The sequence below is a fragment of the Antedon bifida genome, chromosome 1, assembly GCF_963402885.1.
Source record: "Antedon bifida chromosome 1, ecAntBifi1.1, whole genome shotgun sequence".
Lineage (NCBI taxonomy): Eukaryota > Metazoa > Echinodermata > Crinoidea > Comatulida > Antedonidae > Antedon > Antedon bifida.
Genome location: NC_136226.1, coordinates 31,696,304 through 31,711,942, shown reverse-complemented (window position 1 = coordinate 31,711,942; position 15,639 = coordinate 31,696,304). Strand labels below are relative to the sequence as shown.

Sequence of the window (15,639 nt, the reverse complement as noted above, 5' to 3'; positions counted from 1 at the left end):
TGTTGGAGCCAAAATAATTTTAAATACAGTATTTTACTGTGTACAATCATAACTTTTCTGTTCACATATGTTTTATCTGTACTAGTCTGCTGCCACCAATTGGGTTCATTTGCATATGTTCATCCAGGTGTGCTGTCTGCCCTGGCCTTTCACTTCTTTTTTTTTTGTTCAGTGTAAGCTATTCTGAGTAGCAAAAGAAAGCAGCTTTTTGTGTGCAGACACAAGCTTGGTAAGTTATACTTTGTTTTATAAGACTTTAATTTAAGTATTGTGTTGTGTAACTTTCTTCTATATTGCATAACCAATCAGAACGCTGTATTCATTTGTTGGTGTTTGTGCATTGAAGCATGACTGGTTCTCTTTTTTTTTATGAAGTTGGTTATTTGTATAGTTAGTTATATGTACTGTACACTATTGAGTGATATGTGCCACCGATACAAAATTCAGTAAATACTTTTTTTAAAAAGAGCCACATTCGAGAGTGTGGCTCGGCAGAGAGAGCGAGCATATGGGGGTGACATACCATAATTGAACAGCAATGATACAACATTTAACAATGTCACATACATTGATGCTATAAGGACCATACACCAGTCTAACTTAAATTCCTGTCTATATTTGATATTTACTTTTCAGGTGGTTTTATCATTCTTGATGGAGAAGATTTTCATGTTAAAGGCAAGTGGGAGGCTGATGGGCATAACCCTCCTTTTGGTTATGACTTTTGGTACCAGCCTTTCCACAATGTGATGATAAGTACAGAATGGGGTGCTCCCAAGGCTTTTCTAAAAGGATTCAACCCTGATAACTATGCGAACGGTAAGTGTTTTGTTTTTTTAAGGTAATCTGTATAGAAACAAAATTGACTTCAACTAACTTTTGCTAATTTTAGATTTGTACTAATTAATACACTTTTACTGATTTTAGGTTTGTATGGAAAAAGCCTTCATGTTTGGGATTGGAACAAGCATACCATAAAACAAACAATTGACATGGGCGATGAGGGCGCTGTTCCTCTAGAGATTCGCTTTCTTCACAACCCTATCGCAGCAGAAGGTTTTGTGGGATGTGCTTTGAGCAGTAATGTTATGAGATTTTACATGAAAGAAGTAAGTTCATCAAATCTTCTTCTTATGCAGTACTGTGTCTTATTTAATACATTTAATATTTGTTGATGCATTTGTTCTCCAGGGTGTCCGGGAAAACAAAACAAAAATGACATATGGTATGTTACTCTCAATTAAAGTACAAAAGCAGTATACTATAACTTGTAAAATGCCATCATCACTACAAAAATGTCTACACTATCAAACTAGTTTAATAAAAAAAAGTGTGATATGCCCAAATATTGTAGTGATATGACATCCTCATGTCCATATATGGGCACATCACATTTTTTTGTCACATAAAGTTTGATAGTGTAGACAGAGCTTATAGTCATTTTTAATGCTATTTTTAATCATGAACCACTTCAAACTATTTAATGGAGATATTATTACAGAATGGTACATGGGCTCACGAGAAGGTTATTGACGTAGCAAACAAAGAAGTTGAGGGTTGGGCTCTTCCTTCAATGCCAGGTATTTTTTTTTCTCTTTTTGGATATTTCTGTTTTTAAATAATTTTTGTTTTGTAATTCTTACAATATTTCCGGTCATTTTTATATCCTATTTACTCCCAAACCCCACAGCTTTCCCCAAACTTTGAATATCTGGCTTTTGTTCATTTTTGTTGATAAACTCTATCTATCAATCACAACTACCCTTGTTTGTTTAAATATGTTTGTTATATAATAATAGTTTTGGACAGATACTAAAAATACCTAATACTCTCCTCTAAACAAAATGATACATTATCACCATATGTGTCCCTTGGCATAAAACAATTAACACCTACTAATTGTGTTGCATATAATTTCAATTGCATGAACTTTTTGCATTGTAGTGAGATAAAATTATAAATAAAAATTAGATTCAATTTTATAACCATATTGTTTTTTAACCATATTGCTACGACAGGTAGATTGAATTCAATTCTTTATCTCAATAACCATCAGTAACCATATTGTTTTTTTTATGACAGGTCTTATTACTGACATTCTACTCTCATTGGACGATCGATTTCTGTACTTCAGTAATTGGCTACATGGAGATATTCGGCAATATGACGTCACAGATACAAGAAACCCTAAACTTGTAGGACAGGTAAGTTTATATCATTTAGAGGGCAGCAGACTAGTTCAAGCATTCAAAACTTTTCAGAATGGTATTTAGTTAGAGGGCGACATTACATATCCATTACATTACAAAACCATGATGCTGTACTTTATTATGAGCAGAAGGTAGATCTGTATACGCTTTTTTCATGAAACGGAAGACATCTTCGATCGATGACAAACAATGTGCAGGGAAGCGTAAACAACAGAAATAAAATAGCGTTTTCAGGGGATTTCAGGACTCGGACACCATGTTAATTAAAAGATCGTAACTCTTGAACAGAGGATCGTATGAGAAAAAATTACTGTAAAATGTTTTTAAAAGATTGGCCTACATCACTGTATGATTGAAAAAAATTTGAAATATTATTTTCACCGCTTACAATCCATCGACAAAAGCACGTCCACAGTGTATAAGCAAATGCGCGGTGACAAAAGGCTATGCTTATGGTGTTTGTTTTTGCAGATTTTAAGCGCTGAAAAAAATGGTTGAAACGCTACGTTATTTCTGTTGATTGCGCTGCCCTGCACAGCATTGTTTGTCATCAATCGAAGATGTCTTCGGTTTCATGAAAAAGGCTTATACAAAAGGTCTTGTCAGACTTTTATTTTATTAGAGGGCGACATTACATATCTATTACATTACAAAACCATGCATTTGTATTAATATGAGCAGAAGGTATTAAAAACACAGTGTGATAATTGTAGATTTTCCTTGGTGGGTCTGTTTGCAAGAATGGATCTGTGAAAGTTATTAAAGATGTGGAGCTTGATGAACAACCAGAGCCGCTTTACTTTAATGGAAAACGCGTCCATGGCGGACCGCAGATGATTCAGCTAAGTCTGTGGATGGTAAACGTCTTTTTGTGGCAACCTCCCTCTACAGTCAATGGGATGTACAATTCTACCCAGACATGGTCAAGTAAGTGTTATACAGCATAAATATATAATACTGATTAATATAAATCAATATAATCAATATAAACGTAAATCAAATGTAATCTCCCTCTACACTATCAATAAAAAATATGATGTGCCCATATATGGACATGATGCTGTCATACTACTACCATATTTGGACATATCACTACCATACGTTTGAATATGTTGTTTGTCATTTTCAACAGAGAGGGGTCTGTGATGCTGCATTGATGTGGACACTGAACAAGGAGGCTTGACCCTCAACAGGAATGTACTCATTGATTTTGGCAATGAACCAGGTGGACCAGCACTTGCCCACGAGATCCGATACCCTGGGGGTGACTGCAGCTCTGATATCTACGTTCACAACACATCTAGTAATTTGTAGATTTAAAATAAAATGATTTCCTATATATATAGGACCAGAATGGTATTAAATTATGTTAAATACATATTTATAGCCTCAACCAGCTGTCTATTTTAAAAGCTTCCTGCTTTTTCATATATACAAATTTTATATTAATTACTCCTGATATTCAGTAATGCATCTAAATTTGTCCAGTATCATACGAAAATACCATGATACAGGGTCACATGTGTTTCACATGTATCCCCTAGTGACATGTACACCATAACTACCCTTAACCTAACCTTACATGATACAGGCACCATATGTTGTAGGAATTTGTTTATGATTCTGTGCAAATATTGTCAAATGTTTATAGCACTGAGGATCAGGTGAATAATGTGGAATATTAAATAATAACAAGGGTGGTGGAATAATTAATAAATGAGAATAAATAAAATGAGAAATATATTTTTTAGTGATTAATTTATTATTTTTATTTATTTAATTTGTCTCAAATATATACGGTATATATATAATATTTATTTATAAATCAAATATTTATTTACCAGTGTATAAAAGTAACTTTGACTAAGAATGATAAAAATAATAATAAAAACCTACCAATTAAATTACAAAAAAAAATTGATTTGTCAGTGTACTTAGTATTATTTTACTTTTGTTCTGGTTGTTGCTGTTGTTCAGTATTAATAATTTGTTATCAAAAAGCAAGATGCTCTAGAAAGTTCTCAAACTACTACTAGTGATGTGCCCGTAATTGAAGAAAAAGTTATTCACTTTGACCAAAATTGAGAATTGAGAAGACGTGACAAATAAATTTGATTCATGAAACAATTTGTAATTTGAAACGTTATTTGGATCAAAATTATTAAAATATACTTTATGATTAAATGACAAATCAGCGCGCTTGAATCGAATTTGTTGATGACGTATGTGGTATGGGGAGGAGTAATTCCCACACCGCGTGGTATCGGTACAGTGGGTGTGATCATGCGTGTCGATGGAAAACTACTGCAAACAATCGTTTTGTTCGCATGAGAGTGAGAGAGGAGGAGAAGATCAGAGAAGAAAAAACTTTTTCGCTTAATTTTATTGGATTTCATATTTGGAAAAACTGCAATGTGTAAGTCCACTGCTTGTATTATTTATAGCAAGGGGTTACTCCATGTTTATAGGTATAATTATTAATTCTGAATGTGTTTAGCATGTGTCTCTCGTGCATAGGCCTACACATACATATGTCTGGTTTTTGCCCAGGGTCCTGTATGATGTAATTGGAACCGAACCAACATCCAATGTTTCGGGTTCACAAAGGTGGCGACGACCTACTGTAGGAAAAGTGCGACCTAGGCCTGCGAGTAAAACTAAAAAGGTCCACATTTTATAGAGCCTAAAATAAATCTGTCGAGTATTAAAATGTTTACTCTAAAGGCCAAGTAGACCAGTCTTGTTGTTTATGTAAAATAATTATATTATTATAAAGAAATCATATAGGGCCTAGCTAGGCCTATAGCTATAGTCTATTTGTCATTCAGTAATTTTGTACCAACCAGTAGAACAATAAAAATAGTGAAAATATCAACAACTGTCAATATAACCTAGATTGTCATTAAAGAATAACTTATTTTAGTTCTTTTTATTTATTATTGTTTACCATTTTTACATCTCAACATTTTTAAACGTAGAAGAAATTTGCCATATTTATATGCCTGGTAAACCGATTGAAATTAACCAAAACACCCACCAAATAAAATCCTGCGTACAGCCCTGTATACCGTACTATTTTTATTTGCATAGTTCAGAGAACAAATTTTGTTTTAAAACAATAATTGTTATTTATTTTAATTGTAATTTTGCTTTTGTTTAAATGTGTGTTTTGTATGTATAAAAAATAAAAAAAATAGAAAAATAATTATTCTGTTGTAGCTTGCTGCCCAGGACCTGGATACCGAACACCCCTGGATGCCATGAAAGGCCCCAGGGAAGAGTTGCTGTATATCCCCTGCATTTACAGAAACACTGAAATAGGTAGACCTGATTATTTGGCCACGGTGGATATTGATCCAAGATCATCTACATATTGCAAGGTAAGCATATTTACCTTAATGTTTAAAGATATATTGTCTCCTGGAAAAATAATTTGTAACAAAATTGTTGTTAAATATACCGTTTTAATGTAACATAATAGTTATCCACTTTGACCAAAAATTGGATCAAAATAAAATGTATTTACCTGAAAAAACTGTAATTTAAAGCAAAAATGGTAAAATTGGCTGGCAGCCAATGGTTTTTTAGTTGAATTTAACCATTTATTTTGTCATTTAATAAAGTGAAAAAGTTTTTTTTTTTTCTATAGAAGTGATTAACTTTATTAAAACTACAATTTAACATATTCAAAGTCTGATTTAATTAATCTTCATTTTTCATGTTTTTGTGGGACAATATACATCTTTAAGTAGAAGTTAAGTTTGAATGAGAAACCAATAATAGGCCTATGTTATATAAATTTCAACAGTTTATGATTGCTTGTTCTGTTGCTCCAACACCAAAAATCAAGCACTATATTTTAATACTATACATTATAGGTCCTTGGTATATATTACATGATAATAATAGCAGATTATTTATTGAGTTTAAAGGCCAGGTGCGGGCAAAAAATTTCTATTGATCATACATTCCAATAATTATCGATCTATAGTTTCCCCTATGTTTCATAATTTTTGGGATTTTATTTGTGTTACACAAGCTTGTTGAAAATAAGCACTTTCTTATCAGTGGGGGGATAGTTCAAATTACACAGTAAAATCTCTATTCTTTTGTACACAAATTTTGTAAATAGAGAGGCATTTTAAAAAGCTATTAAAAATAAACGGTGTGGTAAAAAATGTTATCAGATGAATAAATATAGGTAATATAACTTGAATATTACATTTCTGGTATTTTTATTCAACTTCAGATTTTTATTTTCATGCTATAGCAAAAATTATACACCGTATATCCACCATCTTTTTTCACTTTCTAGGGAGTCACCAGACATGTTATTACATTAGGTTAACTACCTAACTACTGAAAAAAATGTCTTCCTGGCTTTTATGGCAGAATTTTGCTAAATTTTGTATTTGACCATATTAATGGAAATTCATGTTTTTTCGTCTTGATTTCTATTACAAATATTTGATTTATGTACTATTAACCAAATATTATATTTAAAATTCATGCCTGTACCTGAGCTTTAAATTTAATGTATGTATTGTAGGTAATTAGCCGTCTGCCAATGCCTTACTTAAATGATGAACTCCACCACACTGGTTGGAATGCCTGCAGTAGTTGCTGGAATGATGCAAGTAAAAAACGTTCAAAGCTGATCATGCCTTGTCTCTACTCCTCCAGGATATATGTCGTTGATGTTGCCACAAATCCACGGAGACCCATCATACATACGGTAAGTGGTTTATAGGGATCTCCATTAAGGGGTTTTTTAACTAACCTAACCACTTCTTTTACTGGCCACTAACTTTTGGATGTTCATAAAAATACTCTAAAACTCCAAATAATGGCACATTAGACCAAAAATTCTTTTGGAAATTATAAGTTTTTGTTTGTTTTGGGGTCTGACTCCGAAAATAAAATTCTTTCCATTGTTTGATAAAAAAAATGCATGATTTTTATCACTTATAATATTTGAGTTCGTGCAAAATTAACAAACAGGCTTACAAATGCAAGATAAAAGCTGCTGGGAGTGATTAATTGAAGAAATGCCGCATCGACAGCAGAACACAAAAGATGGAGTGTTATTTTAGAAATGTTAGCGTGATAAAAAGGACTTATTTGTAGTAGAGGATCGTTGAGGTTAGAATGAAATGATGCCAATTGTGAAACTCTTTGTTGATCTTGATGAAGTGAAATGGTACTTTAAATTAAATTTCAAAGATTTTTGTTCATAACATGAGTTCAAATAATAGACATCGTTCCAGCGGTTAGTCATGAGTGAATGATGTCTATAATAGGCGAGTAAATGTATTGTAAGTAAATCAAAAGCTGTTCATAATTCTAGACAGACCTGGTTGTGTTACAAAAGATGGGGCCTATGGAGTTATAACCCTAAACCACTAAGTATATTGATATTACATGTCTATCATAAAGTTATATTGAGTTCAAGGAACAGGACCTGAACATTGAAATAATCGTTTCTGATGGTCTTCTCTCGTTTATATTATATTGTAAATTACTTTTATATTTTACATTTTTTATATTATATTATAAAGGCATATTTTTACTAAAGGAAAATGAAATTAGTATTGTCAAATTTAACAAATTAGTATTCAAATCAAACCTTTTATCTTAATCATAAATTTATATTATTTGCAAATTTACTCTGAAATTTAATGTAACTAGCATCTGTCTATGCAGCTCAAGTATGTGATGTGTGTACACTTGAAATAGTAGGCCTACCTCAGAATTACAACATAGCCTAAACACTTTTATACAGATATCCCATTGTGAATGATATGGTTATTAACTCATGGTTCAGGATGGAATAAAGTACAGAGATAGGGTTTTAATAAATATTATGTTTTAGTTCTTCGTAGTACTGTCAATATTTTAATTTAAATGTAATTTTGTTTGTCTGTACTTTATTTGTTATATACTTAATTTAAGCTTAAGCTCTGTCTACACTACCAAACTAGTTTGACAAAAAAAAGTGTGATGTGCCCAAATATGGTAGTGATATGGCATCATGTCCATATATGGGCATATCACATAAAGTTATAGTGTAGATAGGGCTTTGGAAAGCGTAAATTTGATTGTTATAAATTTAATTTAAAGCTAATAAGCTCTGTCTACTCTATGTATCAAACTAGTTTGACAAAAAAAGTGTGATATGCCCAAATATGGTAGTGATATGCCCAAATATGGTAGTGATATGGCAACATGTCCATATATGGGCATATCACATAAAGTTATAGTGTAGACAGGACTTTGGAAAGCTTAATTAATTTGATCATGCTTAACTTTCAGGTAGTAGAACCAGAAGAAGTAAGAACAAAAAGTGGTTTAGCCATACCCCACACATCACATTGTCTTGCTAATGGGGAGGTTATGATTAGTGCCTTGGGTAAAGGAGAAGATCCTATGGAAGCAAAAGGTATGCTTATTTATTTAATGAATATCAAATGTTGTAAAGATTTGACTGACAGAACAGAACTAACTTAATAAAGAGAGGGAATTACTGGAAGTAACCCAAATATGTAAGTCAGGTTTCTTTCACCTTTCCTCATACCCACGTAAAAAGTCAATTCAACCTAAGTACTTGTTTAAACATACATTTATTTGTTTTCCAAATAAAAATCATTTTTATTTGAAATTATTTGAAAACAAATACTTGGTGGACACCCACTCTTGTCCAAATGCTAGATACAGAACTGACGTAGCATTTTATAAAATTGGTTTAATCGGGCACATTCGCTGTTTTTTATTTACAACATTTTGAAAACTCTGAGTACAGTATAAAGGAAGGAGTATAAGAAATGTTAAATAAATAAGTAGTAGATTTACGTGTACTATTATTGTTTATGGAAGTGTTCCGTACAATAGGGATCTTAATAGGGATATAGCCTAATCCCTCAATATGGTGAGTACTACTACCAGCCTAATAATGGATTATGAAGTATTTAAGTCCAATGATAATAAATATAATTTGGTTAACATCCTGTAAAAAAAGAAAATAATCCTTAATTTAGTGGTTGGTAAACACAATGTAAAAATCTTCAGAAACCCTTTTTACTAAAAAAACCTAGCTTAAAGGCTAGTTTGAAGTCCGGTTTTGAAGTCCAGTTTTGAAGTCCGGTAAAGTTGACTCAATGTAGCTGGCCTACAGTTTGATATTAAATTGTATATTTGATCAGTTACACCATGCAGAATGTACTGAGTCATGCTGACTGGTTTGTTCTGGCTGATACAAGTTGAAAGGGGCAATCAGAGATCATTTCATGTGATGTGAAATTTAGAAATGTGACATATTTTTATGGAGTTGTGGTGCGTGTTGGGTCACTCATCACAAATTTCCAATACCTTTATTCTAAAGCTTTCCACCATTTTCACGTACTGTAGCAGCCATCCTAGTGCAGGTTGCCATACTGGGATTTCAAAATGCTAAAGATCATGGTTACTATAATTAATGGTAATATGAAACTATAAATGCACAAGTGATATAGCTAAGAACAATACAATTTAATAATAAATTTTATATAATAACTAAATAAATAAATCTTATATATAATTTGAAACGTGTAAATGAATAAAAAAAACGACCTCAACCTGGCAGGGAAAAATTTCATTTTAAAATTTTGTTTATTACTATTGCTAATCAAAATGAGTTTGAGTCGAGAAACATATTTTTGCTACACAATCTTTTTGTGTAGCAATAAAGGTTGTTTTGTATTATCCGTTTGCTATGATACACTGGCGAAATTATTCCCTGCCTGAGAGTCGCACTTCACTCGTAAAAACAGTGTACAGTAAATACACATTTATAATATAAAACGAAAGAGAGAAAACACAAAAAAATAACTGAACCGGTAATACTCTATTTGTCAAATCACATTTTATCATTGTAAAATTCTTTTTGTTGAATATGCCATTTTAATGTCATATAATAGTTATCCACTTTATAATAAAATTTGAATCGAAAAAAAATGTATTCACCTGAAAAAACTGTAATTTAAAGCAAAACATAGTCAAATTGGCTGCCAGCCAATGGATTTTGGTTGAATTTAACCATTTATTTTAGCATTTTATAAGTGAAAACATTTTTTTGTTTGTTTTTTTTTCTACGAAAGTGATTAACTTTATTAAAACTACAAAATAACCTATTAAAAATTAATCTTCATTTTTCACATTTTGGGGGAAAATACATCTTTTAAGGTTTAGTATTACCACAAGCATAACATTTGTGTAAATACGCTATAGCCTAATTGAAATGTTAACCCAGCCTTACATCCTGAGAATGATGTGCAATGCAAAGTGCATGAACTTTATTTTAATCAATATATTCAACTAGATAAAGTCAAAAGTGCAATGGTAACTGAATAAGTTTCTAAATTAAAAAGGAAACTATAAAGTACCAGGTGAGCTCCCAGTTTCTGATTAGAACTTACTGGTTCGAATCCTTACACTTTTCAACAAAAGGTGCAACAATTGGTATAAGCTAGGCTACACTTATCATCACTTTTGTTTTTTGGAAAGACAACTTTTCCTATGCCTTCAAGCTTGTCATCTATAAATAGATTGAATGGATTAATACATACATTGGAGTTACACATATATTATTTTATCTGAAATTAGTATTTAGTGGTTCTTCTTGTATTTTAGCCAAGATACATTTGTTTTTTCTCATCAAATAGGAAATAGGAAAAACTGTATGACAATTTGAACAGATGCATCTACTGGACCGGACATAATGTTATTCAAGGCTAAAGGAACATACTGTACTTCCAACACCTAGAATTCATGTCATGTCATGTTGAATTAGTAATATTTATTTTTCAGGTGGTTTTATCATTCTTGATGGAGAAGATTTTCATGTTAAAGGCAAGTGGGAGGCTGATGGGCATAACCCTCCTTTTGGTTATGACTTTTGGTACCAGCCTTTCCACAATGTGATGATAAGCACAGAATGGGGTGCTCCCAAGGCTTTTCTAAAAGGATTCAACCCTGATGACTATGCGAACGGTAAGTGTTTTGTTTTTTTAAGGTAATCTGTATAGAAACAAAATTGACTTCAACTAACTTTTGCAAATTTTAGATTTGTATAATTAATACACTTTACTGATTTTAGGTTTGTATGGAAAAAGCCTTCATGTTTGGGATTGGGACAAGCATACCATACAACAAACAATTAACATGGGCGATGAGGGCGCTGTTCCTCTAGAGATTCGCTTTCTTCACAACCCTATTGCAAAGGAAGGTTTTGTGGGATGTGCTTTGAGCAGTAATGTTATGAGATTTTACATGAAAGACGTAAGTTCATTTATAGTACAGTAGTAGTCTACAATTTATCAGATTTCAAGTTAATTTGGATTTTGTGTAGAGGTTGGATGGGTAAACATAGGCCCTACTACTCCTCTTTCAGTTGTTAGACAAACATAATGGCATTGTTGAGTTTCAGTGCTCGTGCATTTGCTGAGTATAGGAAATCATTTTTCAATTGTTTGTAGCACTTTGCCCTATGGTTAACCTATTGTAAATATAGCCCTCTGGCCTTGAATACAGGTTCATTGTATTGTATGCACAATGATCATTGAAAGTTGATATGATAAAGTGGTGAATGATAAAAATGCTCACGTTCAATTGTGTATAATATTAAATTGCTATTATTTTTATCTCAACTAAAATGGAAATAAAAAAACTGTTTGAACTACAGGGGTGTTTAATGGAGAAATTGTTATATAAACACTCAATATGTTTTTACATTACAGAATGGTACATGGGCTCACGAGAAGGTTATTGACGTAGCAAACAAAGAAGTTGAGGATTGGGCTCTTCCTTCAATGCCAGGTATTGTTTTTTTCTTTTTGGATATTTGTTTAAATTTCTGTTTTTAAATAACTTTTGTTTTCCAGTCATTTTTATATCCTATTAAAAATGTATTGTCCCCCAAAAACATGAAAAAAGAAGATTAATTGAATCAGATTTTGAATAGGTTATTTTGTAGTTTTAATAAAGTTAAACACTTCCGTAGAAAAGAAATGGAAAAAAAATGTTTTTCAATAACATAATAAATCCATTGGCTGGCAGCCAATTTGACCTTTTTTTGCTTTAAATTACAGTTTGACAGTTAGATCCAAAGTGGATAACTATTATCTGACATTATAATGGCATATTCAACAACAACAATTATTTTTAAGGGGACAATGCATCTTTAGTAAACTTTAACTCCACAGCTTTCCCCAAACCAGCCAAATCTTCCATACCAACCCTAGCCCCATTCCCCGTGACCAGTTCAATTCAATTTCCAGTACAATTCCTGACAATTTGATTGTCATCTATACTGCGACAAATACCAACAGTACTGTACCATGTACATATTGTCCGCAACATGCTGTGTCTGTTAAGGGATGTGAACTGATTGTGTGGCAGCCACAGAGAAACCTTTTGATCTGCGGAGCTCAGCAACCTGCCTTGGTGTATGCATGCAGTAGAAATAATTTGTATAACAGCTGTACAGACTGTCTCTTTTTATTTGTTGCATTACATTGTATGTAAATTATGAAATATTGTGAAAATAAAGATTGGATTCAATTCTTTATCTCAATAACCATCAGTAACCATATTGTTTTTTTTATGACAGGTCTTATTACTGACATTCTACTCTCATTGGACGATCGGTTTCTGTACTTCAGTAATTGGCTACATGGAGATATTCGGCAATATGACGTCACAGATACAAGAAACCCTAAACTTGTAGGACAGGTAAGTTTATATCATTTAGAGGGCAGCAGACTAGTTCAAGCATCCAAAACTTTTCAGACTGGTATTTTATTAGAGGGCGACATTACATATGTATTACATTACAAAACCATGCATACTGTATTATGAGCAGAAGGTAGATCTGTATTAAAAACACAAAATGTGATAATTTTTAGATTTTCCTTGGTGGGTCTGTTTGCAAGAATGGACCTGTGAAAGTTATTAAAGATGTGGAGCTTGATGAACAACCAGAGCCGCTTTACTTTAATGGAAAACGCATCCATGGCGGACCTCAGATGATTCAGCTAAGTCTGGATGGTAAACGTCTTTTTGTGACAACCTCCCTCTACAGTCAGTGGGATGTACAATTCTACCCAGACATGGTCAAGTAAGTGTTATACAGCATTAATATATAATACTGATTAATATAAATCAATATAATCAATATAAACGTAAATCAAATAATGATGTAATCTCCCTCTACACTATCAATAAAAAATATGATGTGCCCATATATGGACATGATGATGTCATACTACTACCATATTTGGACATATCACTACCATACGTTTGAATATATTGTTTGTCATTTTCAACAGAGAGGGGTCTGTGATGCTGCAAATTGATGTGGACACTGAACAAGGAGGCTTGACCCTCAACAAGGATGTGCTCATTGATTTTGGCAATGAACCGGGTGGACCAGTACTTGCCCACGAGATCCGATACCCTGGGGGCGACTGCAGCTCTGATATCTACGTTCACAACACATCTAGTAATTTGTAGAATTTCTTTGTGGAAATATTAGATACATATTTGTAGCCTTCATCAAGTATTATAATTGCTTCCAAACGAATTATGTAAAATCGCAAAATATTAATAATTAATGAAATATGCTCTAATTGAGATAATAAAAAAATGGGTGAAATATATAAGTATAAGGACAGATAATAATGACCATATTAGGATAAAAATTGGTACACAAAATCAATTTGGGAATAATGTACGAATCAAATAATTATAGGTCTACTAATTTTATTTATACCACAATAAAAAAAAGGTAAACACTAGTTGGGGTGGGGGAGGGGGGTTAATGGTGAGTTATTATCGAACATTCTGTTTTTGTGACCAAAACTGTAGACATTATCAATGTCCTATAAAAACATAAATGTAAAGACAAAAATGCTGCACACTTTGACATGAACTTTGACATGCTAGTCCTAGCACACTTTGACATGCTAGTCCTAGCACACTTTGACATGCTAGTCCTAGCACACTTTGACATGCTAGTCCTAGCACACTTTGACATGCTAGTCCTAGCACACTTTGACATGCTAGTCCTAGCACACTTCGACATGCTAGTCCTTAACACATGTCAAGCTATGTTTTAATGATATCGATTATCAGGTATTGATTATCTTCTATGACAAAATATGTCCAGATTTGAGAACAGTACTGTAGTTTTGATATAATAATTTTTAACATACATTTTTATACATCCAATCTATTGGTTTTACCTACTAGTTGATATGCTAGTAAAACATATATACCTTGTCTAGTTATGTTAATTATACCCACGAGGTAATAAAACAATTTCAGCTGAGAATAATAAAATAATAGTATAATTTTTTTTTTTAATTATGTTTTTTTTTTACTATGAATCTTATTTTACTGTGATAAGATAAGAGTGTCACATTGGACATTAATAGAAAAATAATATCTCCTTGAAAATAAATTGATTTTTCAAGTTAATTTTACAAACTATGAAAATAATGAAAACTGCTGATTTGGTTCAATACTTTTATAACAATACAATAAGTAGAGATTTAAATACATTTATTTTGTTTAATTATAGGAAACTTGAATACTCAGATTTTAAAGATGATTTTTATATAAAAAAAAATCATGGATTATTATTGTAGTGTTATTTTTTCAGTCAATACAAATACTTGAATAGAAGAACAAGCACGAATGTGCGATACTCGGGGTACAGCAGCAAAAGAAGCTGTAATGACGTCATAAGACGGGATGTAACGTCACATACACATCAATAACCTCGCTACCAAATACGGCTATATGGTACCATCTTCGAGACGTCATATGGCTGCATCCGGTTTGAAATTTAAAAATCCGGCTCTATAGCTTTGAGGACATGTCCCTGTAGTATATTCATGCCAAATCCCAGCTCAATGCTACAACGAATAAGGGAGGAGTAGTACTTTATAAATCGCACTTTTTACTCAATAGAGTGTCCAGATGGAAGAGAAGATGAGAGAGTCCTAAACATTTTTAAAGTTGTAATTTTACAAGCAGGGTGGGGGTGATGTGGTGTTGTTGGATTTTATCAAACTGTCCGAATTGTGGAACGCAATGAGCAGAATGATTCAAATGATGACATAGGAATTATTAGACAATCTCAAAGTAATACTGTAATGCCTACACATTATAATAATAATAATTATACCAACTTAAATATTAGTTTTAGTAGTAGAGTTGTTGCGACGACGGACCCATCATATCCATATAAGATAATGCTTCAGAATTCAGCACTGTACATGCCTGTAACCAGGAGGGGTGTTTATGGTTAGGGCGAATCCCCTCCCCTTTACAGCGAACTTCCTTGATCAACTACGAACCCCCATCCCCGACATGCCCAATACCCTCATCTCAT

At 32.5% G+C, this 15,639-nt stretch overlaps 1 protein-coding gene and 1 pseudogene across 2 annotated transcripts; both read left to right on the top strand.

Moving 5' to 3' along the window:
* The first annotated feature begins 347 nt into the window (after nucleotides 1-347).
* Nucleotides 348-4,021, top strand: LOC144836038 (methanethiol oxidase-like; annotated as a pseudogene). The gene is made up of 7 exons (XR_013611140.1): nucleotides 348-390; nucleotides 637-819; nucleotides 928-1,109; nucleotides 1,502-1,580; nucleotides 2,083-2,204; nucleotides 2,924-3,137; nucleotides 3,343-4,021. The product of XR_013611140.1 is annotated as a methanethiol oxidase-like (transcript).
* Nucleotides 4,022-4,491: 470 nt separating this feature from the next.
* Nucleotides 4,492-13,814, top strand: LOC144850648 (methanethiol oxidase-like). The gene is made up of 10 exons (XM_078707999.1): nucleotides 4,492-4,626; nucleotides 5,430-5,590; nucleotides 6,760-6,945; nucleotides 8,523-8,649; nucleotides 11,052-11,234; nucleotides 11,341-11,522; nucleotides 11,981-12,059; nucleotides 12,853-12,974; nucleotides 13,148-13,359; nucleotides 13,571-13,814. The coding sequence occupies exons 1-10, from the start codon at nucleotides 4,623-4,625 to the stop codon at nucleotides 13,752-13,754; spliced, it is 1,440 nt and encodes a 479-aa protein (XP_078564125.1). The 5' UTR covers nucleotides 4,492-4,622; the 3' UTR covers nucleotides 13,755-13,814.
* The last annotated feature ends 1,825 nt before the right edge of the window (nucleotides 13,815-15,639 follow it).